General features: G+C 34.4%; 1 protein-coding gene across 5 annotated transcripts in view; it reads left to right on the forward strand.

Annotated features, from left to right (window-relative positions):
- The window catches only part of RPGRIP1L (RPGRIP1 like), a 94,195-nt gene that overhangs the window by 11,540 nt on the left and 60,023 nt on the right, over positions 1 to 22,632 (forward strand). For all 5 annotated transcript variants that reach the window (XM_025447099.3, XM_049104389.1, XM_049104384.1 and 2 more), the window contains 6 exons: positions 889 to 991; positions 2,320 to 2,463; positions 11,570 to 11,675; positions 14,040 to 14,186; positions 15,474 to 15,547; positions 21,342 to 21,481. In XM_025447099.3, coding sequence (XP_025302884.1) covers positions 889 to 991; positions 2,320 to 2,463; positions 11,570 to 11,675; positions 14,040 to 14,186; positions 15,474 to 15,547; positions 21,342 to 21,481 — 714 coding nt within the window. The remainder of the gene's footprint in view (positions 1 to 888; positions 992 to 2,319; positions 2,464 to 11,569; positions 11,676 to 14,039; positions 14,187 to 15,473; positions 15,548 to 21,341; positions 21,482 to 22,632) is intronic.

The raw sequence follows: 22,632 nt of genomic DNA on the forward strand, positions 1-22,632 counted from the left end.
TACAATTAAAATTATGTCTCATTTTTATTTTTTTTAAAGATTTTATTCATTTATTCATGAGAAACAGAGAAAGAGAGAGAGGGAGAGAGGCAGAGACACAGGCAGAGGGAGAAGCAGGCTCCATGCAGAGAATCTGACGTGGGACTCAATCCGGTGTCTCCAGGATCTCATCCTGGATCGAAGGCAGCACTAAACCGCTGAGCCACCCGGGCTGCCCTATGTCTCATTTTTAATAATGGGACTAGACTTGTCCCATGCATCGACTATTTTTATAAGAAAAATATTTTAAGAGCAGCAGCAAAAATGTTTTATTTCAAAGAATCTCATTGGTGATACCTTTTTGAGTTACCTTTGTTTAAATATGGATTTTCATATTGAGTTGGAATAAGCCTAAGTACAGGAAAAGTTTTGACTTAAACCCACAGTATCTGTGAGTCACACAAAGGAAGATTAGGTTCAATATGTAAGGTCAAGGAATGTGAATGACTAATTAAAAAATTAAGAAGTCTATATCAAAAAATGCTAAAAAAAAAAAAAAAAGTCAAGGTTTTGAAACCTTTTTCCTTCATACTTTAGCTTATATTGTAAAGCCCTGACTTTGGTTCTTTCAGAAATTACTTTAGGAGTTCTAAATTTAAGTTGAATCAAATTATTTCTAGGTGATTTGGTTTCCATAGTAGAATTTGATGGGCAGTACTTGCTGCTACGTACATTTAATGTGCATCAACGATAGTACCTTTGGCAATAGATTTCTGATTCTCTGTGTTATACAGCACATATCTCTCAGTACATAAGAAATTTTCTTATATTGCAAATTTCTTCATGATAGCAAATCAAGAGTCCTTCTATCCCAATTTCACCTTTATAATCTTACTGATTGACTTTTAGGTATTAGATTCCAAGATGTCGATGTAGCAGAAACTCTACAACCCATGCTTACAAAATATGGCAACAGTTTACTTGAAGAAGCCAGAGGAGAAATAAGAAATTTGTACGTATTCTTTTTGTCGTCTTTTTAGAACTTTATTAATCATGTCTTTTTTGATACCTCCCTTTCCTTTATTTTAAACACAATTGGTTTATGTACAAATAGTTTGCTCCACTAAATAAATACATCTAGATCTGTGGGGTAAGAACAGATACTATATAACATGCTTCCAAAAAAATGAAGAAAATGAACAACTTAACCAACTACATCAGTGGAGGCGTTTATAGAATAGTCTTCTATATTATAATTTTCTCCCAAAAGGAATGTCATCAAGCCCAGTCATTTAGAATAGTACAAGATTTCGGGGCAACATTTCCATTCTCAGAAAAATTACAGGTAATTATTTTTTTAGATCCTGAATTAATTAGCCTTTTTGCGGTTAAAAAAAAAAGGAATTGAAGGGAGTGACTTAAAAGTTTGAAGTTATCAGATACATATGGATTTCAGATTTTGTTTCACTGTGATTCTATGGTACTGCATTCTTCATCATACTATGGTTTCAGAAAAGTTACTTCTGCCAAATTTAGCTTACTTTCCCAGTTAATCAAAGCCTCATGGTTTCAGTGTCTGTGAGTTACACAAACGAAGGTAAGGTTCCACCTTACCTGCAGGCCTTCACCTGAATCATCAAAAAGTAACAATTCTGAATGAGGAAAGAAAACATGAAACAGAGCATCACGGTGTAGATGGTTGCTCAAGAATAATATGGGCTTCAAATTACTTCTTTTGAATATTTTAAATACCAATTAGAACAATGACTAGCCTATGAAGGAATAAAACCAGGAGACTAGACCTAATCTTCTTGCCTGCTGTTCTGCTGAAAAACAAGGGTTTATACAAGCTTCCTGAGGCTCATTACACTGGGATGCTACCAAAACATGGTAGAGAAATAAATACGTGCAAAAAAACACTATTATGTTTTGCAAATTTCTCACACACGCTCTCTCTCTTGTTCACACTCTCACTCTCTTAAGAGTTAATTTGAACTATCTAGGCAGATGTACATAGGAAAGAACAAAAGTGTATAAATTACCTGAAGATGGCCAGATTGTGGAGTACATAATAGGTAACCAATACATACTGAATTGAATTAAATCAAAGTCCAAGTTATTGTCTAGGACATTATTATATAAAAAGCAGTATTTTGAATTATTCCACATGCACTTTTAAATCGTCGCATTTAATCTACTCGTCACTATATGCAGAGGCACTTAAGCTAAAAATTTTAACTTCTGCTTGCTTTTTATCATGAAGAACTTTCTTTGTACTGATCTTGAATACTGCAGACTTTTCCTCAAATTACAAATTCTTGTAAAGGTTCTTTATTTCAGGGAAAATGTTATTCAGTCACAGAGAGGCCAGATAGAAGAGTTAGAGCACTTGGCTGAGATCCTGAAAACTCAGTTGAGGAGAAAAGAAAATGAAATTGAGTTATCTCTTCTTCAGCTTCGAGAACAGCAGGCTACAGATCAAAGGTATGTTAAAACAGAAATATCACTTTGATAAGGTCAAAATTAGTTTAAAATACTTTATCATGTGCCATAGAAGGATAAGCCTAGTCTATTTTAAAAATCATGTTTTCACTTAACATTCTTCATATAAGCCTGCTCTAGACCTACTAACTGCTCTCAACAGCTCTAGCGGAAGGGCATTTTTCCCTAACCTACTTTGCTTCATCTTGTCTCCCCAACTCATTTATCCATTTGTTGCATTTACCATAACTGTGGGAAGTTCTAATGCCATTTGACTGCACCTACCAAGAGAAATATGTATGACAAGAACCCTGCTATTGACACAGCATGTGAATAAGTCCAGCCTCATTTAAGTTTTTCTCAAAGCTAAAAAAATTCCATAATACGGTACCAGCTTTTTTTGATCCCAAAAGATGTTTTTTTTACCTCTCCTAATCAAAATTTGCTTCAAATTCGGTTGGTTATTATGAATGACAGTGTGGCCCTACAGCAATCTCTTTGCTGCCTCTTCATTTTTGATGTTTATAATGTACTATATTTTCTTTCCCATCCTCCTTTGTCATTTGTGGTTCCTAATACCTTTCTCTCGTTTTGTACTTCCACACTGTCTTTCCAATAAGACTTTATCTTCTTACCATATTCTTCCTCAAATCATTTTCTCCCCTTCCATCCTTTTCTTTTTCCTTTCCTTTTCTTTTCTTTTCTTACCATTCTGTTTGTTTTCTTGGACTGAGGATACCCAGAAGTAGAGTATATTAAATTGCCAGGTACCCATCACTTAGCTTAAACAGTCATTAACATGTTCCCAATTTTGTTTCACGTATTCCTTCACCTTTATTTTCTTTAAATAATTAGCCCCAGTCAGATAAGATATCATCCCTCCAAGGAATATTAGTATATATTTCTGGTAGACACTTTTTTTTAATATAACTCCATGCCATGATTGCACCTAACAAAGTTAACAGCAATTCTTTGATACCTTCTAATACCAGCCTATATTTCAAACTTCCCTGAACATGTCTTCTCCTGTTTGGAATTCAGATGAGCTCTACACATTACATCTGACATCTCTTATGTCTCCTATTTCTCTCTTAATGTTTTTTAAACCAGACCTAGATCTCTATTTATTTTTCCCCCCTCCAGTGTATATGATATCATGCTTCTGTGGCTAGATTCTCATTTTGAAAAGCCAGTATGATTTTCTAGTTTCTCATTTTGGATTCAGTTTAATCCTCCTTTAACAAACTAACCTGCCATTGTAATATTTGAAAAAACTAGGAAAAGATGCATCATATGAGACTTACTTTAAAAACAATAAAGTTAGCTGAAAATACAGAAGAAGCTTTCTATTTCAAAGATTCAAATGGTTAGTATTCTCTGATAACTTCTGTTCCTGAAAAGTTATGTGTAAAATTAAGTTACATAATGAAATTCTATATATTTAGTGATATTTGTATACTCTTATAAGGGGAAGGCAAAAGACACATGAATGTTTTTGAGAATTATATTAGATGATACAATTTGAATACTGGCTTTGAACCAACTTGAATACGTAGGAGTTATCCCTTTTCCCCTAGGAAGAAGAACTGATTAGACTTTGTCTTCTTGGAAAACCAAGACGTTATTCCTTGTGAGGAACAGTGCTAAAGGACCAGACCTCAACACTGAATATGATCTTAATAAATTGCCAATAGCCATATTTAAAATATTTTCTAAATATAAAAATTCTGTGCTTAGACCAAGTCCAAGCTTAGAGCCCACCCCTATCACCTTTACTCAACAGCTGAGTACAAGGTTATCAGTGACTACTTCCTCTGTTATGTTTCTCAAATTCCCAAAGAGTAAGATGGATACTGTGTTGGCCATTCCCTCTTCCAAAGGGATATGATCGTCAGGAACTAGTGTTCATTGGAAGGGAGATCCAAATGTCCTTCAGTCCTAAGGCTAGGAAAGCAGAAGCAGTGGAGCAATAGACAGGTATGCATATTTTCTCCTATAAATATTGTCAACAACAGACACCAACATATACACCTGGATGTGTTTACCCTAAAAATTAACTAAGGCCCTCAGTGGGGAGCTATATTATTCACTCAGTAGCAGTCTCTTTTGTCACATCCAGAATTAGAGAAAAAATGAGTATTACAGGTAAAGGAACTTTGTTGCAGAGGCCAAAGAAACCAATTTGTACCTTACCTCACTGATTTTATAATATTGAAAATCAAATGTTATTTGCTTAGAAAGGAAAGGCACTTTTAGTAAATAGCATATTGTTCCTTGAAATACAGTTGTTGAAAACTGAAGAAATGACTTCCAATAAAGGTCTTTAAGTCTTTTTTCCTTATATGTTTACACATAGCTCAAAATTTTATGTGTAACAGCAATTTTTTGAGGCTAATGGAAAACTGTTGAAAAAAAATGTTGGGAGAATATAAAACTTGGTATAATTTACTGTAAAGAAAAATCACAAAATGGAAAACATATTTAAACTTCTCTTTCACGGATACATTATTTCAAATTTGAAATTCTAGAAGTCTGATCAGGATGTTGGGCTCCTTGTTCTCAAACATGAACCTAACATAGTCGTAATCTTCAGAGTGCGGTGCTTGATATTTATGGCAAAGAGCTTTTTCATAGAATATTACAGAAACTCTTCATAGTATGTGTTTAATAGACCAGTTTGGTTTGGCATCAACTTGACATAAACTTTTGGTTATCCAAAGCCCTTAATTGCTTTGAAGTAAAAGCCCAGTGCTGTTCTTTTTTATTAAAATCATGTTTTTTCCTGTTATTGTGGTCTATTTTGGAAGACTGAGTTGTGATTTTTGCATATGTTCTACATAATGCCTCATTAGCAAAAAATCTTGTATCATTTACAAGTAGCCTGAATGTCTGTGTTGTTTTGAACAAAAATCCATATTAAAATTTAAACAATATAAAAATGCACATTTTCTGCTTATTAAAAAGGCCGTCTTAAATTAAATGCAAAGCAGTAACCAGTGAACACATGTATGTGAACATTAAAATCAGAATGATTTTACCTTTTATTGACTTTTTCAACTCCAAAAATATTTATACTCTTACCAAATGTGTAACTAGTTTGTACTAAGTGGTTTTTTTTAGTAAATGTTAGGGTGTTTACCTTCTTAATTAAAAATCATGTAAGTTCCACAATATCCCAGTGGAGGAAATTTAACCTATAAATGTTCCAGACACTCTGATTTACCCTCTTCCCTTTGGTTGACAGCAGACTGTCAAATCTTAAAACAGAAAGTCCTTTTGCAGCCATGCAATGTAAGAAACAGCTTGGCCTTAGGGAGTCCATCTTTTCCTTCTAGGCACACAGAGGATTACTTCCTGGTACTCTTAATTTCTTCCCCAGCTTTTTATTTTAAAAAATTGCTCACCAACAGAAAAGTTGCAAGAATAGTAGTCTGAACGTTCACATGCCTTTCACCTCTTTGTATCTTTGTGAATGACATAAGTCTATTCTGTATTTGGCATTCATGCACTTTTCCCACTTCTCTGTCCTCTCTCCCTTCCTCCCACTGCCTCCCTCCATCTGAGATTTAGACACATGTATCATTTCGCCTTCTGTACACTTCTAAGTATCTTCTAGGAACAGAGACATCCTCCTGCATAACCATAGTATGGCTGTCATACTCTAGACACTTAACAATACAATAACAGCAATACTGTTATACAGTCCATCTTCACATTTCCCAATTGTATCCCTGATAGCTGTTTTTTTGTTTTGTTTTTTCCCAATAGCTGGTTTTGGTTTGTTTTGCTTTGTTTTGATCTAGTATCCAATTAGGGGTCATGTATTTAATTGTCGTGTCTTTTAGGTTTCCTTTATTCCAGAGTGGTTCCCCATTTCCAGCCCATTGATAGTTGTTTGCAGAATGCCCCTCAATTTGTATTTGTCTGATTGCCCGGCCCCCTAATTTAGAGGGCACATCTGGTCTTTGGATGGAAGGGTAACTGGGGCCAAGGATAACCATGCACACATTATTATTACACAGGCAGGTGATCTGTCATTTTTTTAAAAATATATCCACCAAGCTTTTGCTGTTGTTTTAAATACCTTAGAATTTGCCCAGTAGAAAGTATCACACCCAAATATCATTTCTCTTCTCCCTGTGTTTTTTAATATTAATATAATCTATCTTTCTGGGATATCAGCTTGACATTTTCTCAGCACTTAATATGAACCACACAAATTGTCACAATTTGTAGTAACTGGTATATTAGGACATACTTGAGAGTGGAGACACAGCTAGAACTAGGAATATCTCTGAGGAGGGAAACAGCCTAAAAGAATGGGAAGAAGTGGGGATCCCTGGGTGGCTCAGTGGTTTGGTGCCTGCCTTCAGCCCCGAGTGTGATCCTGGAGTCCCGGGATCGAGTCCTGCGTCGGGCTCCCTGCATGGAGCCTGCTTCTCCTTCTGCCTGTGCCTCTGCCTCTCTCTCTTTTTCTCTCTCTCTCTCTCTCTCATGAATAAATAAAATATTTAAGAAAAATTAAAAAATAAAAGTGGGAAGAAGTGGTCTCTTAAGATTGGATTTGACTGGCAGCTCTCTCATGTAAGGACTCTGGCCAAATTCTTTACTTTGCTCATAAGCCTTGGTTAGCTACCTCAGCTATAAAGTAAAGAGAATGAAACACGTAAGTTGTTCCCTACCTTTTAAGCAGCACACTTTCATCCCCTAGGGACCTCATGTTTGAAAGATTTTTGTCTACTAAGTAAGTGGTATGTATTTTAATCAACTTTCTGGGTTTTTTTCTTTGGTTTATCAAAAACCTGTATCATGCCAATGGTTGCTTCTGATAATTGTGAAGTAACTTACAACATTGGACTGACTTGGTATAATTCTAGCAAAAAATAAAAATACAAAACCTTCACCTTGGCAACTTAATTGCTGGTAAACCAACATTCTCCATTGAGCTTTTGGATATATTGAATGGAATTCTCAGATTGTCACTACTAGTTGGAATCTATTAAATTTGATCTGCAAAATGATCCCTTTAAGAAAATCAGCCAGGATTTCGGTTCTTCCTGTCTCCAACCAGTCCTTGGGAGTGCCCGCTCCATTTTCGTAAGAGAGTGATTCTGTGCATTTAGAGTGCTTGACAAAATTGTTTCTCTCCATTCCTCATGGGTGTTGCGAGTAAGAAAATATTGAGCTCTGATTTATATTTTGACTCACCATCACAAGAAAGGTATGATCCAGAGGCAAATAAACGTACACAGACAAATGTTTTCCCTTATGCAATCTTAGGGAGCATTATTTTCACCTATGAACTCAGGTAGCAGTTTTGAGCAAAAACCATTACCTTTCAAATAGACTTTCCTCAGCTTTTCAGTGAAGCTTGTTCCATTTAATTTACCAGCAACCTTCTGTAATCTTAATCAGTAGTGTTACCTTGCTAGTGACTGTTACCTGTGTACCCCTAGTAAAAGCTATGGATAACCTACATTTCTTTTAACAATATGCTTACAGAATGTCGTCCACTGTTTAAAAAAAAAAAATACAGTAGACATGTTTTAATCCTAAAGTTGTCTTCAACCTTATCCCCCAAATTTAGTCAGCTTAAAACTATGATTCAGAGAGAGCCTCTCCATTCTGTCATAAATATTTTACTCAACTACTTTCCAGAATCTCATAGCCTAGCTTCTGTATTCTACAGCCTTCTCTTCTAAATGGTGTTAAATATCATAACATTTTTGCCTCAAAAAAATCAAGAGGCTTTCTTTAGCATTCTCTGCTGGTACAAAGAGTGAAATGGTGATGAGGGTTGGGGGACAGGGTAGGGTGAGAGAGCTGTGTGCCTGGGGAGTAAAGTATAAGATACTTTCACTGAAGGAAAGATTTTTGCTTCTTAAGATTTCATATTAGACTATACATTACATAGCTCCACTGAAAGTTTTTCCTTCTCCAGTGTATCTGAGGTTTTAAGTTTCTGGATTTATTATGGCACCCAGTAGCAAAGCTGGAGTCAAGTGTTTTCAAGGCTTCCATTAGAAATTCCTTTTTCAGAGTTTATTGCTTGACTGTTTCCAATTATATGAGGGAAACTTGGCACATAGGTTGTTGAACTGGATTACTTTTTTCAACATAAAATCTAATTTATTTCAGTTTGTTTTTAATCTAGAGATGGGTCAACAACTCTTCCAATAGTTTTAGAAGATTTGATCATAAGTCTAAATAATAGGTCTATAAAAAAACAAGAGAAAGAAAAGAAACTGCATTTTCCAACTTAATTGTCCAAGGTTTTTTGCAAAATCCTTGTTGAAAAATTTGAGAAATTTATTTTTACAAAGCACATAATTAGACTGCTTGATATCTGTTTGCAGATCATTTCACCATGTGTAATGCAGCATGTATGAATTGTTGCATGACTGTCAGAGTTCATCTGAATGTTTTTTACCATGGATCGTTCTTTTTGTTAGAATGTTGTCATCCTGAAGATGTGATGTTCCCATCACAGTGCATGAAAGAGAGCAAGAAAGTATGGCGTGGCAGTCACTTAAAATACTGCTTATAAAATTAACTCCATCTCTGTTCTTCAAAGGAAACCAACCTGAGGACCTCCTCCTAGTACAGAGGTGTAGGACAAGCCTCTAAGCACCGACTCTAGCCCCCTCTTGCCTCCATCATCCTCACAATCCTTGTCAGCTTCTTCTGACATTCCTTTCCCTTCTTTCCCTCTCAATCTCCCCCTGTATTTTTTTTTATCATATTTCATTGGCCTATGAAAGATGTTGAGTCAATTGTCAGGCTTGAGACAATTTTCCATTGTATGTCTTCCTACAGGCCAGGTCACACTTATCACATTGTTGATTTTGATCTTCTATTTAGGACTTTCAGCTAAGCAGCCAGCCTCTTCTTCCCACCATGACCCTCAAAAATGTCTAATCATAGGGGCACCTGGGTGGCACAGTCAGTTAAGCACCCAACTCTTGGTTTCAGCTCAAGTTGTGATCTCAGGTTTATGAGATTGAGATTGAGCCTGTGTTGGGCTCCACGCTCAGCTCAGAATCCTCTTCAAGTTCTCTCTCCCTAAGCCTCTCCCACTTGTATGCTCTTTTTCTCTCTCTCTCTCAAATAAATAAATCATTGTTAAAAATCTAATCATAACAATGACTCTTACAGATAAAGCCCCTAAAAACTGACACTTGAAAATAATCATTAAAGACTTGCAGGTGTTGCAAGTGTACTCTTAAGCAAATTGACTTTTTATTTAAAGGACCACATTATTATTGTTGTTTTCTAACTCTACTAAAGTTGCATTTGTGTCCACCTGTTGGGCATTATTAGCATAAGATACGAAGTCACTTTTCTTGGCAATATTTTGAAAAGTTTAATCTTCAAGGAGGTTAGGAAAATATTCAGGTAAACATCCACCACTTAAAACACACTAAAAAGTTTTTGAAAGATGTTTACCATCCTTTGCCTTACAGAGAAAATTCAAAATTAAAACCTATTATTTCTATAACCTTGTGTGGCTGAATGAGTTATTGGTGCTTAATTCTTTGTTTTTATCGTTAAGTAATTGTTACTCAAACATATATAAATGTATATATATTTTTCTTGAAAATACTAAATGTTTAAAAACAAGAAAATATCGGAGATGACTGAAAATGTAAGAAGAGATTTGAAATTATTTGAATAGTTCAATCCTTCCATATCAATAACTGTCAGTCACCATTGAGTGGTCAAACCAAGTAATTCTGGAGAAAACAGATTGTTATATTTTGGTTTCTAATTATGAAAAAGTGAATATCTTCTTTATTTGATTTATGTAAAATATGTTTTCCCTTCATATTATAATATTTTTAGTGAATAAAGAGCATGCTATGAGGAAGAATAGAGAGTGTACTGCAGAATGTGTGCTCAGAACTACTAGATAACGTGTTTTAGACACATAATTATTTTAACATTGTGTTAAGACTGTATCCTGGGTAAGATCCAGGTTCTTGGACTTGTTTATCTTCTGTGTGAGGACAACTAACTGTCCGATGCCAAAATACAATGAACTTTCAAATATCAAAGAGGAAAATTAAGTATTTCAAGTCCTCAGCTGGTTTACAGATGTGTGAGCTTTGTAGTCCATTTTCTGGTTCCAGTAGGGCATTGTGACAATTTTTCCAATATGTGTACACTAGATAAGTTTTGGAAGTAAAATTACTTACTTTAAATCCTGAAATAATTTTCTGAATTTAAAATTTTTTATGTTTTTTTTTTAAGGAAATGAAGTTTTAAAACCGAGCTTCACAATTTCTAAAATACTTTTTTGAATGTAAAACGTATTAAATTAAGGAGTCTTTCTCTGTCAGGAAAGTAAATGCCTTTTGAAAACGGGTATTCATTTAGATCTGTGATTAACCTTTAACAAGATCTTCCTGTTAAATTCTACATTTGCTTTAATCTCAGTAGGAAAAATACAAACTAGTATTGCAGCATATAGAGTTTCTATATACCCTGTGGACGTTAAATGATCTCTTACAGCTAAAGGCACATCTGCAACATATTTAAATGCCAGCTTTGGGCATTATTAGTATAAAATGCTAAGTCACTTTTTTGGGAAATATTTTGAAAAGTTGAAACTCCAGGAGGAAACTCCAATAAATGGTAATCTTATGATACCATTTGTTTCGAGGGAGTGGTAGGAAGATGAGTGGCTGTCTTGCATATTTTTCTCTTAGGGAAAAGTAGTATGATCGTCCTTAAAATAAGTATGAAGTTTGGGGGTGGAACCATTACTGTGCTATAGACTGATGTCCTTTAACTCTTTCAGGACGCTGTAAAATGGTTTTAAGTGCATATTGTAAGTTGTTATAGGGGTGATACAAGTCATCAAATTTGAATCTCCCTTCAAACTCTGAGAATATATGAGTTTAACAAAGTTCAAGAACAGTGAGTTGTTGGCATTAAGTAATCTATCCTAAGTGTATAGTAAACTAAAAACCTTGGTGATTGATATGCAAGTGTATAAATTTTTCCTAGGTAATGTTTCAATGAAAAATTGTGATTCCACCACAGATTTTTTTCCTTTTGCCTTGCATTTTTTACTTTGTCTCTTTTTTTCTTAAACACATCGTTGAAGGTCAAACATTCGGGACAATGTAGAAATGATTAAGCTTCATAAACAACTAGTGGAGAAAAGCAACGCTCTTTCAGTAATGGAAGGAAAATTTATTCAGCTTCAAGAGGTAATGTGATCATTTATTTTATTATGGTGATGCATAGATACAAATGTATCTATGTGTATACCTAGTATATACAGAGATATACTATCAAAGATAGTGTTTAAGTTGTATTTTTTAAATAGAATGGTCCTAACACTAGAAAGTTATTTTTAAAGATGCTCTTTTTATTCTTAAATGTGTATAACTTCATATGTTATTTGTAATTTATAACTTAATAACTAAAGAAATAACTGCTTGGACTTTTCTTAAATACCTGTCTTCTTAAAATAATAGACATCATAAATTATTTCATGCCAAGAAAATGTATTTTTGACTCCTTTTATCTGTAATTATATGGGCACATAGCACTGAAGGTTTAAATGTATTTGCATCTGTCTTCAGTTATAAGCACTTATGAGATATCCAAGATAGACCAACTTATAAATACATCAGTAATCAGGTTTTGTTCAATCTTTCTTTGGTGTGGTGTTTTGTTTTGTCACTATCTACCATTATCACAAAATATTTGAGTGCCCATCATGTCAGCTATCAGTCTACTTATTTTAGATCTTAACCATTTTTGTTGACAATACTCAGGACTCTTCATCCCCATGGCTGCCTTAGGATTGTGGCCCCACAGAAATATGCCATCAGAAGGCTCCTATTTATTGGCACTGCATAATTAACATAGATTCTGGAATTAATGAACTCCAAAACATTCCAGATGAGAATTCATATTAAGCAGTACTTTCCTTAAAGTACTGAGACAAGGAAAGCAGTAAATTGATGGGCAGCATAGGGTGATCTGAAGCTTAAATTTACTATTGAATTAGATAAATATTTTTAAAATGTGTTTTGGTTAGTGTTTTCCCTCCTGCATGAACCTCCTTAAATGTGAAGTAGTAACTGCCTTCCATATAAATATGAGGGTTTATGAAAGAGAGAAGATGAATTGGAGAGTAGAGACGATAGCACTATCTGCCCAAAGATAGAAGAGGGAGATTAAGAAAACACAGAGCTGAGGGCCATTTCTAACATTGAGAATTAGGAAAGGAAATAAAGACTGAGCTTACATTCTTTTGTCACTTTCACCTTTTTGACTTCCATTTAACAGTGCTGCCAAGTATTTGTTCAAATACCAACTATGACAAGCGACTGCAATAGCACAGGTTCCTCTTGGGATTTGGTATTGCGTAAAGAAAGATTTGAAAAGTTCAGACCAACAGCTTTAGCAAATGAGGCAGGAGGCCCAGGAAAAGCTGGTTAAAGATAGCATGCTATAATATAATCCAAGATTAACAAAAACTGGACTCCAGTTACTCAGTAGCAATGTTTCTTTTAAATGATTGGAGAGGGCAGCCTGGGTGGCTCAACGGTTTAGTGCTGCCTTCAGCCCAGGGTATGATCCTGGAGACCCGGGATTGAGTCCCATGTCGGGCTCCCTGCATGGAGCCTGCTTCTCCCTCTGCCTGTGTCTGTGCCTCTCTCTGTGTCTCTCGTGAATAAATAAATAAAATCTTTTAAAAAAATAAAAAATAAATGATTGGAGAACTTCTGTAGAATGTTAAGGGATATTAATTAGCAGATGAGCCATTTCATGTTATGGTCTTTTGGTCTCTCTGGAAAGACTTTAATATGATCATCTTTTTATTTATTAAAAAAAGTATTGGCATTTAAGAATATAAATTTGAATCTAAAACATTCATAAATGCCATTTTAAAAATTAAGGAATTGGGATGCCTAGCTGGTTCGGTCGTTGGAGCATGCTACCCTTGATCTCAGAGTAGTGAGTTCAAGCCCCATATTGGGCATAGAGATTACTTATAAATAAATAAATAGATAGATAGATAGATAGATAGATAGATAGACAAAATTTTGTTTCTAAAAATTAAGACGACTTTAGTAATTATTTTTACTGAATTGAAAATTTCAATCTAGTTGTATTAAAACAACCCTCTCTTAGGCTGTTTATGTGCTGTGGTGACAAATCCTTTCAAGTTTGATTATCTATGGTTAACATTTATTTTGACCCATGTGGCAGCATTCTTAGCATGTCCAACCATTGTAACCACAGCAGAAAGGAAAAAAATTGCTAAAACTAATTTACTCACCGGTCGCTAATCAACCAGTCAAAAACTAGGAGGAAATAAAGGACAAAACGTTTTCTTTATGTGACTCTGTGCTAAGATAACCCTATATTTTTTTCCTAATTATACACTTAGGTCAATAGTGTCTCCATGGACAAGTAGCACATATATATTGTTTATGAGGTGAAGAATAATCTGTATATTGTGAACTTTAGGAGTAAATTCACTTACAAAATTGTAATTACTTACTAAACACAGAATCCAAAAATAATTTTGAAAAGATTTTCTTTTTGTTTTTTAGAAGCAAAGAAGACTCCGGATCAGCCATGATGCCTTGATGGCAAACGGAGATGAGCTAAATATGCAACTCAAAGAGCAACGTTTAAAATGCTGCAGTCTTGAGAAACAATTACATTCCATGACATTTTCTGAAAGAAAAATAGAAGAGGTAAGCTCCCAAGAGTTTATTAGCCATTCCTTGTATTAAAACTTCTCTGTCACTGTTTCAATAAAGTAAAATAGAGACATTTTAAAAATATGTTTACTTGAAGATCCTAAACTACATACATGGTGCTTTGAGCACAGCAAATATAGTCATGCCAACTCAGTGCCTAAAAATACTTGCAAATGTGCTGATACCCACTGTTTACCTAATGGATTGACTCTTGAGGAAAAAGAAAACACGACTTCCCAGTGGAACTTAACTTTCTCTGCCTCAACATCTGATTAGCCATTTGAGATACCAAGACCACGTTAGAGGACACATCTGTTTCTGAGGAGAGGGATAGTCTGTCGTGCAACATCAGCAATTTTGTGAAATTATTTCATTTTATTTCTAGGAAGTTATTTGAAAACTCATCTTTCTATTCTCGTTGCTACTCATGTCTCCAAGCTAGCACAGTCTCTTCCTGTAGTCTGTTAAACTTGTCCTGAAAGAGAATGGCAATGAAATAAATAAGATGCCTACATTCTGCTCTTATCTTGAAAGAATCCTTACTGTGTCTCAAACTAGCATCAAAAGAGAATTACGAACATAGAAATGAATTTTGAGAGTCTCTCACCCACAGGAAAACATTGTAACTACAAAATATACTGGTGAATAAAACTTAGACATGAATGCTAGAAATAAATACAGAAAGCTACTTTTTAGTTGTAAAGCTATAATGATTATCCTGAGTTTATTTCTAAAAATATTCATTAGGGTAAAACAGGATATATGATTCATTAGATGTGCTACTGATTCTTTGTACATTCATTGCACATTAGATGGCTAGCAAACATAAAAAATTGTGTCTTGAGAGTAAATTGTGATTGACAAGATTTGTTTGAGCCGTGAACCAAAAGAAAAGTTAATCCTTTTATTTTTTATGGGCCAATTGGAAATTAATACAAAATGAATGTAATGATAGAATTCATCAGGGAGGAAAGTAAAAAATATTATGTTTCTCAGACTTCATAGCAAACTTTTAACACATTCTTTATTGAGATTTGACACATGTCACCATAAAGCAATGCATACATTTCTGCTAAATTAAAACAGAAATATTAATTTCATGTTTACTTAACAACTTGGAAAAAATCAATGCTAAATTAAATACAGAAAATATAAGTTGACTAGTTAGCAACTGCAATTTAGAAATAAAGATGGAAACATGTTAGCCTCCCCTCATGTTATTTTACCCCCGTGTGGTTTTATTTGATAATCACCTAATGTGTCATTTTCTCTTCATTTTAGCTGCAGGATAGAATTAATGATTTAGAAAAGGAACGGGAACTTTTAAAGGAAAACTATGATAAACTTTATAACAGGTAAATCATGAATACATGCGTTTTCTCATTCCCTTGTTTGAGATCTTTTATATCAAAGCAGTAGATGTCAGAATGTCTAATAGTGATTAAAAAATTAGCAATGAATGATTGCAAGAAATATATATATATAATTTAATGTAATATATATACACATATATATTAAAATAAAAATAGCTTTTTTTAGGTATAGGTAAGAAATTGTTTAAGCCGAGCAGTAGACTCTTACTAGAAAATCATATCACTTTGTTGCTATTACCATTTATTGAATATAAACTGTAAGCAAGCAGGCTATGCTAAATACTCTTCATACATTATTATAAATTTCTCATAACAACCAGGAAATGTAGGTATTGTAAATGCCCATTTTGCAATGAAAACAAAACAGAATTAAGTCACTTCTCTACATTCATAAAGCTGTGTAGTGATAAAACTTGGATTTGTGCATCTTCTGGTCTCTCCAAGCCCTGGTCTCTTCCCTGGACTACCCAGCTTATTAGCTGAGAGTGATTCTCTTGGTGGAAAACAAACGTGTGCACTTAAAATTGTCTCTGTTCCTTATAAAGAGAAAATATCTTTCTCTCAAGATAAATTGTTTTAAGTTTATTTGTATAAGTAATCTTTACACCCAACGTGGGGCTGAAACTCATGACCCTGAGATCAAGAGTTGCAGGCTCTTCCAACTAGCAGCCAGGTGTACCCCCTCATATAAAATTTGAAAGAGCTAGTTCAGTTTTGTTTTTTAATCAACCTCATAGTGATGGTATTTTAAAAATTAATCCCTTCTGATAATGTTAGAAACAAAATTCTATACCACAGCTAAGCTTATTAGTTAAGCAGTACAGATATCTGTGTGTCTGTATATGTGTGTATTTTTAAGTCTTTTCAGTATATGGTAACTGATGAAGGATAAATACAGGTTCATATGAAAGTAAATTTAATATAAATATTGGAAGGTATATGTTATAGTTAATATTCAACAGTTGGCCCTATTGAGTGTATTCTGAAACATCAGAAAGTAGCCATCTGACACACAGATACACCTCTTAACTTTTTAACTGTATGTTTTGGATGTTTTATAAACTAAAGGTACATTTTGTAAATTAATCAAATCATACCTAAAGAGTGTGGTGATAAGGCTTTTAGTTATTTTTACTTTGAAAAGATACCTAGATTATTGTTAGGCGTCATTCCAGTGGCATAGATCATCTGTTTACCTACTAGTGTTGATTATCTTTGCATAGTGGCTCATTACATTAAAAGTTATCGATAGCAGATTCAGACATCAGTTATAAAATAATACCTGGGGCTCTCTCTCTCAAGGGTAGACTGGCTAAAAATCTTTATGTGGGATCTACCTTGGACCCCTTCCAGATCATTTGGCCCTATTGCTTTGTTCTGGCCTTTCTCTCATCAGCCCTGATTAATTTTACTTAAAGCATTTATTATGCCTCCTCTTTTACATTTACATTTCTGTAGAAAAATACAGGGTTTATATTGCTATATATCTAAATATTTAATAGTTCTGTGTTTGAAAATTCCAAATTTCAGTATATATAGATGACACAACTGCTGCATTATAGGGCAGAGAATAGTGCTATCCCCATATTTTAGAAATGTGAAAACTGAGACTGAAGAAAAATTGAGAGACTTGTATAGAGTCACACAGCATTGCTGAGACTCCAATGTAGTACCCAAACCCCATTCTTTTGACTCTGAAATTGAATTTTTCCCCCTGTTCTTCATTATCTCTCTGATTTTATTGCATTAGAAAACTGATCCTGTGGAAGGGAAATGTTCGTGCAATGATAGAACTACTAAGCATTCAGAAATTGTTATTGATTTATATTTATCCTCAACATCTTGTAACTTCAAATAATTTAACATGGTCTTAATACAAGAAAATAAGTGCCATTTGGCCATTACTTATACATTTTCTACTTCCCAATTTGAAGATTTACTGAACATACCTTCTGGGAATAAAAAACATTAAACTTAGCTGGGAATAATGCATAAATGGAATTTTGAGGGAGAGATGTTTTTCTCGTATTTACTTTATCACCGTGAAACTTTATCTCTCCATATTAGTAGATGATCTGAGAGTGTAAATCTGACTTTGAAGGGTTTTTTTTTTTTTTGAAGGGTTTTTTTTTTAATGTTTTATGCTTGAGCTACATTTTTTTCTTGTCACATTAAAAACAGACTTCATTATGCAGCTTGCACTTGAATTTTGTGTGAGATATATGGAAGTAAATGTGTGTAATGGGTGTCAAAACACTTTGTATCAAAAAAAGGAATTAATGTCACTTAAGCACAAAACCCAGCAAGCACACATGATAGCAAATAGAACTATAAAATTCTCTAGTACAAATTTTTAATATATATTATGTTTTCAGAAGCAGAATTAGAGACACTTCCACAAAAATCATTGTTGCCCTTAAGATTTTTTACAGCTTTTGTGTTTCGTGGTTCTGTTATTCATCATTGCCAACATCTAGTGCTCATCAAAAACTAAATAAATTTACTCCCTGTTTGGTTAGTCATGGTGATAGCATGTTTTTTAAAGGAGAGCATTTGTTTGTTATTCAAAATTGGCTAGTTTTCAGGAGAAAAATATGATTTGCAGATTACATTCTCATCTTCCTTTTCCAAATGAAATTTTGAATGTGTTTATTACTTGACATATGACATATTAGGGAATCATCTGGTAAAATAAAACCCTCATGTTAGTATTTGGTATGAGCTTGTTTTAATATGAGAGAACATTTTTGATATGATGCCAAGAAATAAGTATAACTTTAAGAAATATTCCATTTAAAAATTCAGAATAAACTTTTTGCAATGAAATTTGTGTGGTCAGAGAGAAACTTTATACTACAGTATTGTAAAGCTGTGTCCCATTTTTGAAGTTAGTATATATATCTAGTTTTAGCATGGTGTAACTGATGAATACAATAGTCCTTCTACTATTGTATATATGAATAACCTGGAAAACAGCAAAATATAGGTTTCACTACCCCTTTGAAACCTCCATCCCCCAGCCTCCCACTACCATCCAATTCAGATTTAGTTAATTTGAGATAGGATCCAGAGAATCTGTGAGAAGTGATTTTAAGGTATTACTCCTAAGAGGCACTAATACCTACTTTAAAAAAAAAAAGAAGAAAAAAAAAAGAGTTGGTTAGTTCTTGGAGATGGTGTTAACCGTTTTAAGAATCGGTTTTTACAATAGTAGTAGTCGTCTAATATCCAAAATTTAATGGAGCACTGCTGACCACTCACAGACTCTCTGGGCTCCATTTCTGTAAAGTGAGCACCTGTCCCCTACAATCTTCTAGGAATCATGAAAGCTCATGTGATCAAATACAAGCATTTTGTGCTTCCCAGAAATCAAACTGAGTACAGTTGGAGCATCATTTTCTTTCAGCAAGTGAAATATCCCTATGTAAATACGTATTTAATTTCCATTAGGTCTAAACTAAAGTACCTATGGATTTCTTTGTGGATGACTTAGAGCTTATTCTTCCCTCTCTCATACATTAGGATGCCCTTAAACATTGGAATATATGAAATTTCTTCTGTAAGAAAAAAGGCCTTAGGGTGGAGATTAATTTTTCAGCTCTTATTTCTATCTGATCATGTTGTTGATCAACGTTGTGTATGTTGACCCATGACTGCCAGTGGACATGCCAGTGACCACAGGCACCAATGGGCATTCGACTATAGATTGACATTTTCTCACTTCTGCAATAGAATGTGACAATGAAATGTGCACACAGACCAACTATGATCCCCCCTCACTTGTCACTATAGGCAATATACAAAAACATTTTCATGAATAAAAGTTTCTCAAAGACTGTTCTCATATGCAGATTTAATCATGTACACAGCCTTTACAAAGAAAATGGAGCCAGATGTGGTTCACCATTTATAGTTACACAGATGGCTCCAAGCATAGAGGAATACAGTAAATTCAAAAGGAATTCCTCATGAAACTCCAGTGGAATGTAATCCTAAATTTAGAGGGAAAATAGCAGTGGACTAAATTCAGATTGACTTATGCTGATTTACACTAGTATTTTGTGGGTTTGGAGAAACCAGGCTGCTAAATTGTTCTTAATTTAAACACATACAGCTTCTGATGTTTCTGCCAGATTAACTGTTGGTGATCTTTTTGCTGGTACTAATGCTATTGGAACACTACTGTTTCTAATTTTTGGCGTCTGATATAATGTATAATTGTGCCTATTTCATCATGCTAATTTTTTTTCCGGGTAGTACATGTTTTTAATAATACAAGACACACACACACACACGTGTTTGGTTTACATAATTTGACCAGACATAGAAATTGTTTGTTCTTTATTTTTAAAAAATGAAAATGTAAATGTAAAGGAATATTCTTTAATATTTAAAGTACATGCTTTGTTTGGATATCATTTAAGTCTAGATAATCATACCACTGATAAAATTAGCTTAAAAGACTGGTATATAGGTCCATGTGTTTCTTAAGATTCCATATGTGAAATGAGAACATTGATAGAAGAAACAGAGACCATATTTAGAGAAACTTCTAGAATTCCATTTATTTTTAAGCTCATATTATTTTAAATGCAATAAAAACATTCAAAATGTAAAATAGACACACAATTCTGTTCCTTTGAAAGCCATGCCTCTCAGAAAAGTATCTCTTTTAGAATAAAAACTCAAGACTAGCTGAGAGCAACATTAAGGGCAATTTTCAAAAACAAGTTTTTCTTCTATTTGCATCATTACAAAACCAGATTTTATGAGTTCTTATTTCATTTACTAGGTTTAAAATAAGGAGAAGAGTCAAAGCTGCTGATAATTATTCAATCATATCAAGCTTCACAGATAATAGTTTTCTGCTGAGATACAGATCGAGATCAGTTTTTCCAAAACCTGGCTATCACCTGGGGAAGTTTTATAAAACTATGAATTCCCGGGCCCCAGATCCTTCATTTTTCTATCCCTCTAAGGGTTTTTAGTGCAACAGTCTAGCACTAGTGTTTAGTTTATCGGCATTCGGGAACCACTGGTGCAAATGAATGCTGAGATTTTGTCATTAGTAGATTGTAACAAGAGTTTAAACTGTTGTGCTTCTACTAAGGAATAACATTTCTGTCTTCATCATTCTTACCGGGGTGTTCTCACTGGGTTTTCTTCACAGTTGTGTTACAAGTAAAACTTCATTCTTAGCTTGTTATTGCTGTGTGTGTTGTGTTAGGACAAAAACTACATTATCACTAATTCTTAATAGCAGAATTACTGTCTCATAGTTCACTGTGCTAGCACTTCATGGCCGGAATTCTGTGAATGTGTATTATTAAGCACAGACTCGGTAAAAGTTTCAGGTTCTAGAAGTGAAGATCAGGTGGCGAGCCTGTTTTCTCTGTTTGAAGAGGGTTTGTATGTGGGAGAGCAGAGTTTTATCCGAAGCCGATGGCTGAGGTTTGGAATTGCAGATTCCTCTAGAGTATGTACAGTATCTGAATTCCTTTACTAGTCCCACAAAAGCTGCACACTGCCAACTTTTCTGACTGTAGAGCTCTAAATTAAGGCCAGTTCCTTTGCTCATCCCACAAACCCTTTCATGTTTCCTAACCGCAGCCTGAGAAAGGCGCCTTGGTTTCAACAGCAGCAGACCAGCATATGTTTACTTAATTCCTAAGACATGATGACAGTGGTCTCTGTGCCACTAAAAGCTTTTCTCTTTGGTATTTTCGGTTGAAGCCGATTTCCAGGCTCTCCTTGCATGTCACGTGTGTTTTTGCAGTGCCTTCAGTGCTGCCCACGAAGAGCAATGGAAGTTAAAGGAACAGCAGCTGAAAGTACAGATCGCTCAACTCGAGACTGCCTTAAAATCTGACCTAACAGACAAAACTGAAATCCTTGACAGATTCAAAACCGAAAGAGGTACATATAAAACGACTACTGACTTATTCATTTCAGACATCTGTGTTACTCATTGTTATTCACTGACTCAGTCAGCACTGATTGTGGCGCCTACTGTTTTGCCAGGCACCGTGCTACATATGGGGGACATATCTTGTATTAATGGCCATCCATGTTCGTGAGTTTATTGGTCACTCAAAATTTCCATTTACTCAACCTACCTTATATGCCAAAGGAGTTTGTTTGTTTGTTTTCCTCATCAGTGATACTTTTTATTCAGGTTGTCTTTCATTTTTTGTTTTGTTTTGTTTCCTAAATGTCGAGCCTTTCTGTATTCAGCAGTCAATGAGCATTTACTGAGCTACCAGGATATGTTAGGCAGTGTTCAAAGTTCAGGGGGATACAGCAATGAACCAAACAGAGGCGTTGCCCTCATGCAACATAAATTCAATGGGGAGAAACTGAAAATAATTAAATATGCAACGTGTCAGGTGGTGGCAAGTGCAGTGGGAATAAAAAAGCGGGGTAAGATGATAGAGTAGCAGAAGTAGCTTGCTAGTTTTGATACGTCGAACAGGGAAGATCTCTGATAATGAGATATCTAAATCTACCCTATGACAGTGAACTTAAATACCAGGAAGACTTGTCAAGATATCCCTGCTAAAATAATAATCATTAATAAATTTTGTATACAAGTCACAGATCTCACCCTTCTCATCTCATGGAAACAAAATAATTATAATTAGAGTAGATGTCTGACTTACTAGATTATACACACAAATGCACAACAGAGGAATTGAATTATTTGCGTCAAATGTTGTATCTGTTGCTCATCTACTACATAAACCAAGTGATGTGATAACGTTGCTTCTTTTGAACATTTGCAGTTGTGTTGCATGAGAGCATTTCAAAGTTTAATGCAGGCTTAGTTAAAAAATACATTTCTACTTAGCACTCTATTTAGATAACAATGCCATATTTTATTAACTATAAGAGATATTTTTTCTCTTTTGACATCTCTGAAATTGGTATACATCTTATAAATGATAACATTTTAAAATTATGGTCTGACCTTTTTTTAATATTTTAAGAAATATGAAATCAGAACACTTATAATCAATGTAGTCTTAATTTCAGTGAAAGACACATTTGCAATATTTATTTACCAAGTG

The sequence above is a fragment of the Canis lupus genome, chromosome 2 (genome assembly GCF_003254725.2).
Source record: "Canis lupus dingo isolate Sandy chromosome 2, ASM325472v2, whole genome shotgun sequence".
Lineage (NCBI taxonomy): Eukaryota > Metazoa > Chordata > Mammalia > Carnivora > Canidae > Canis > Canis lupus.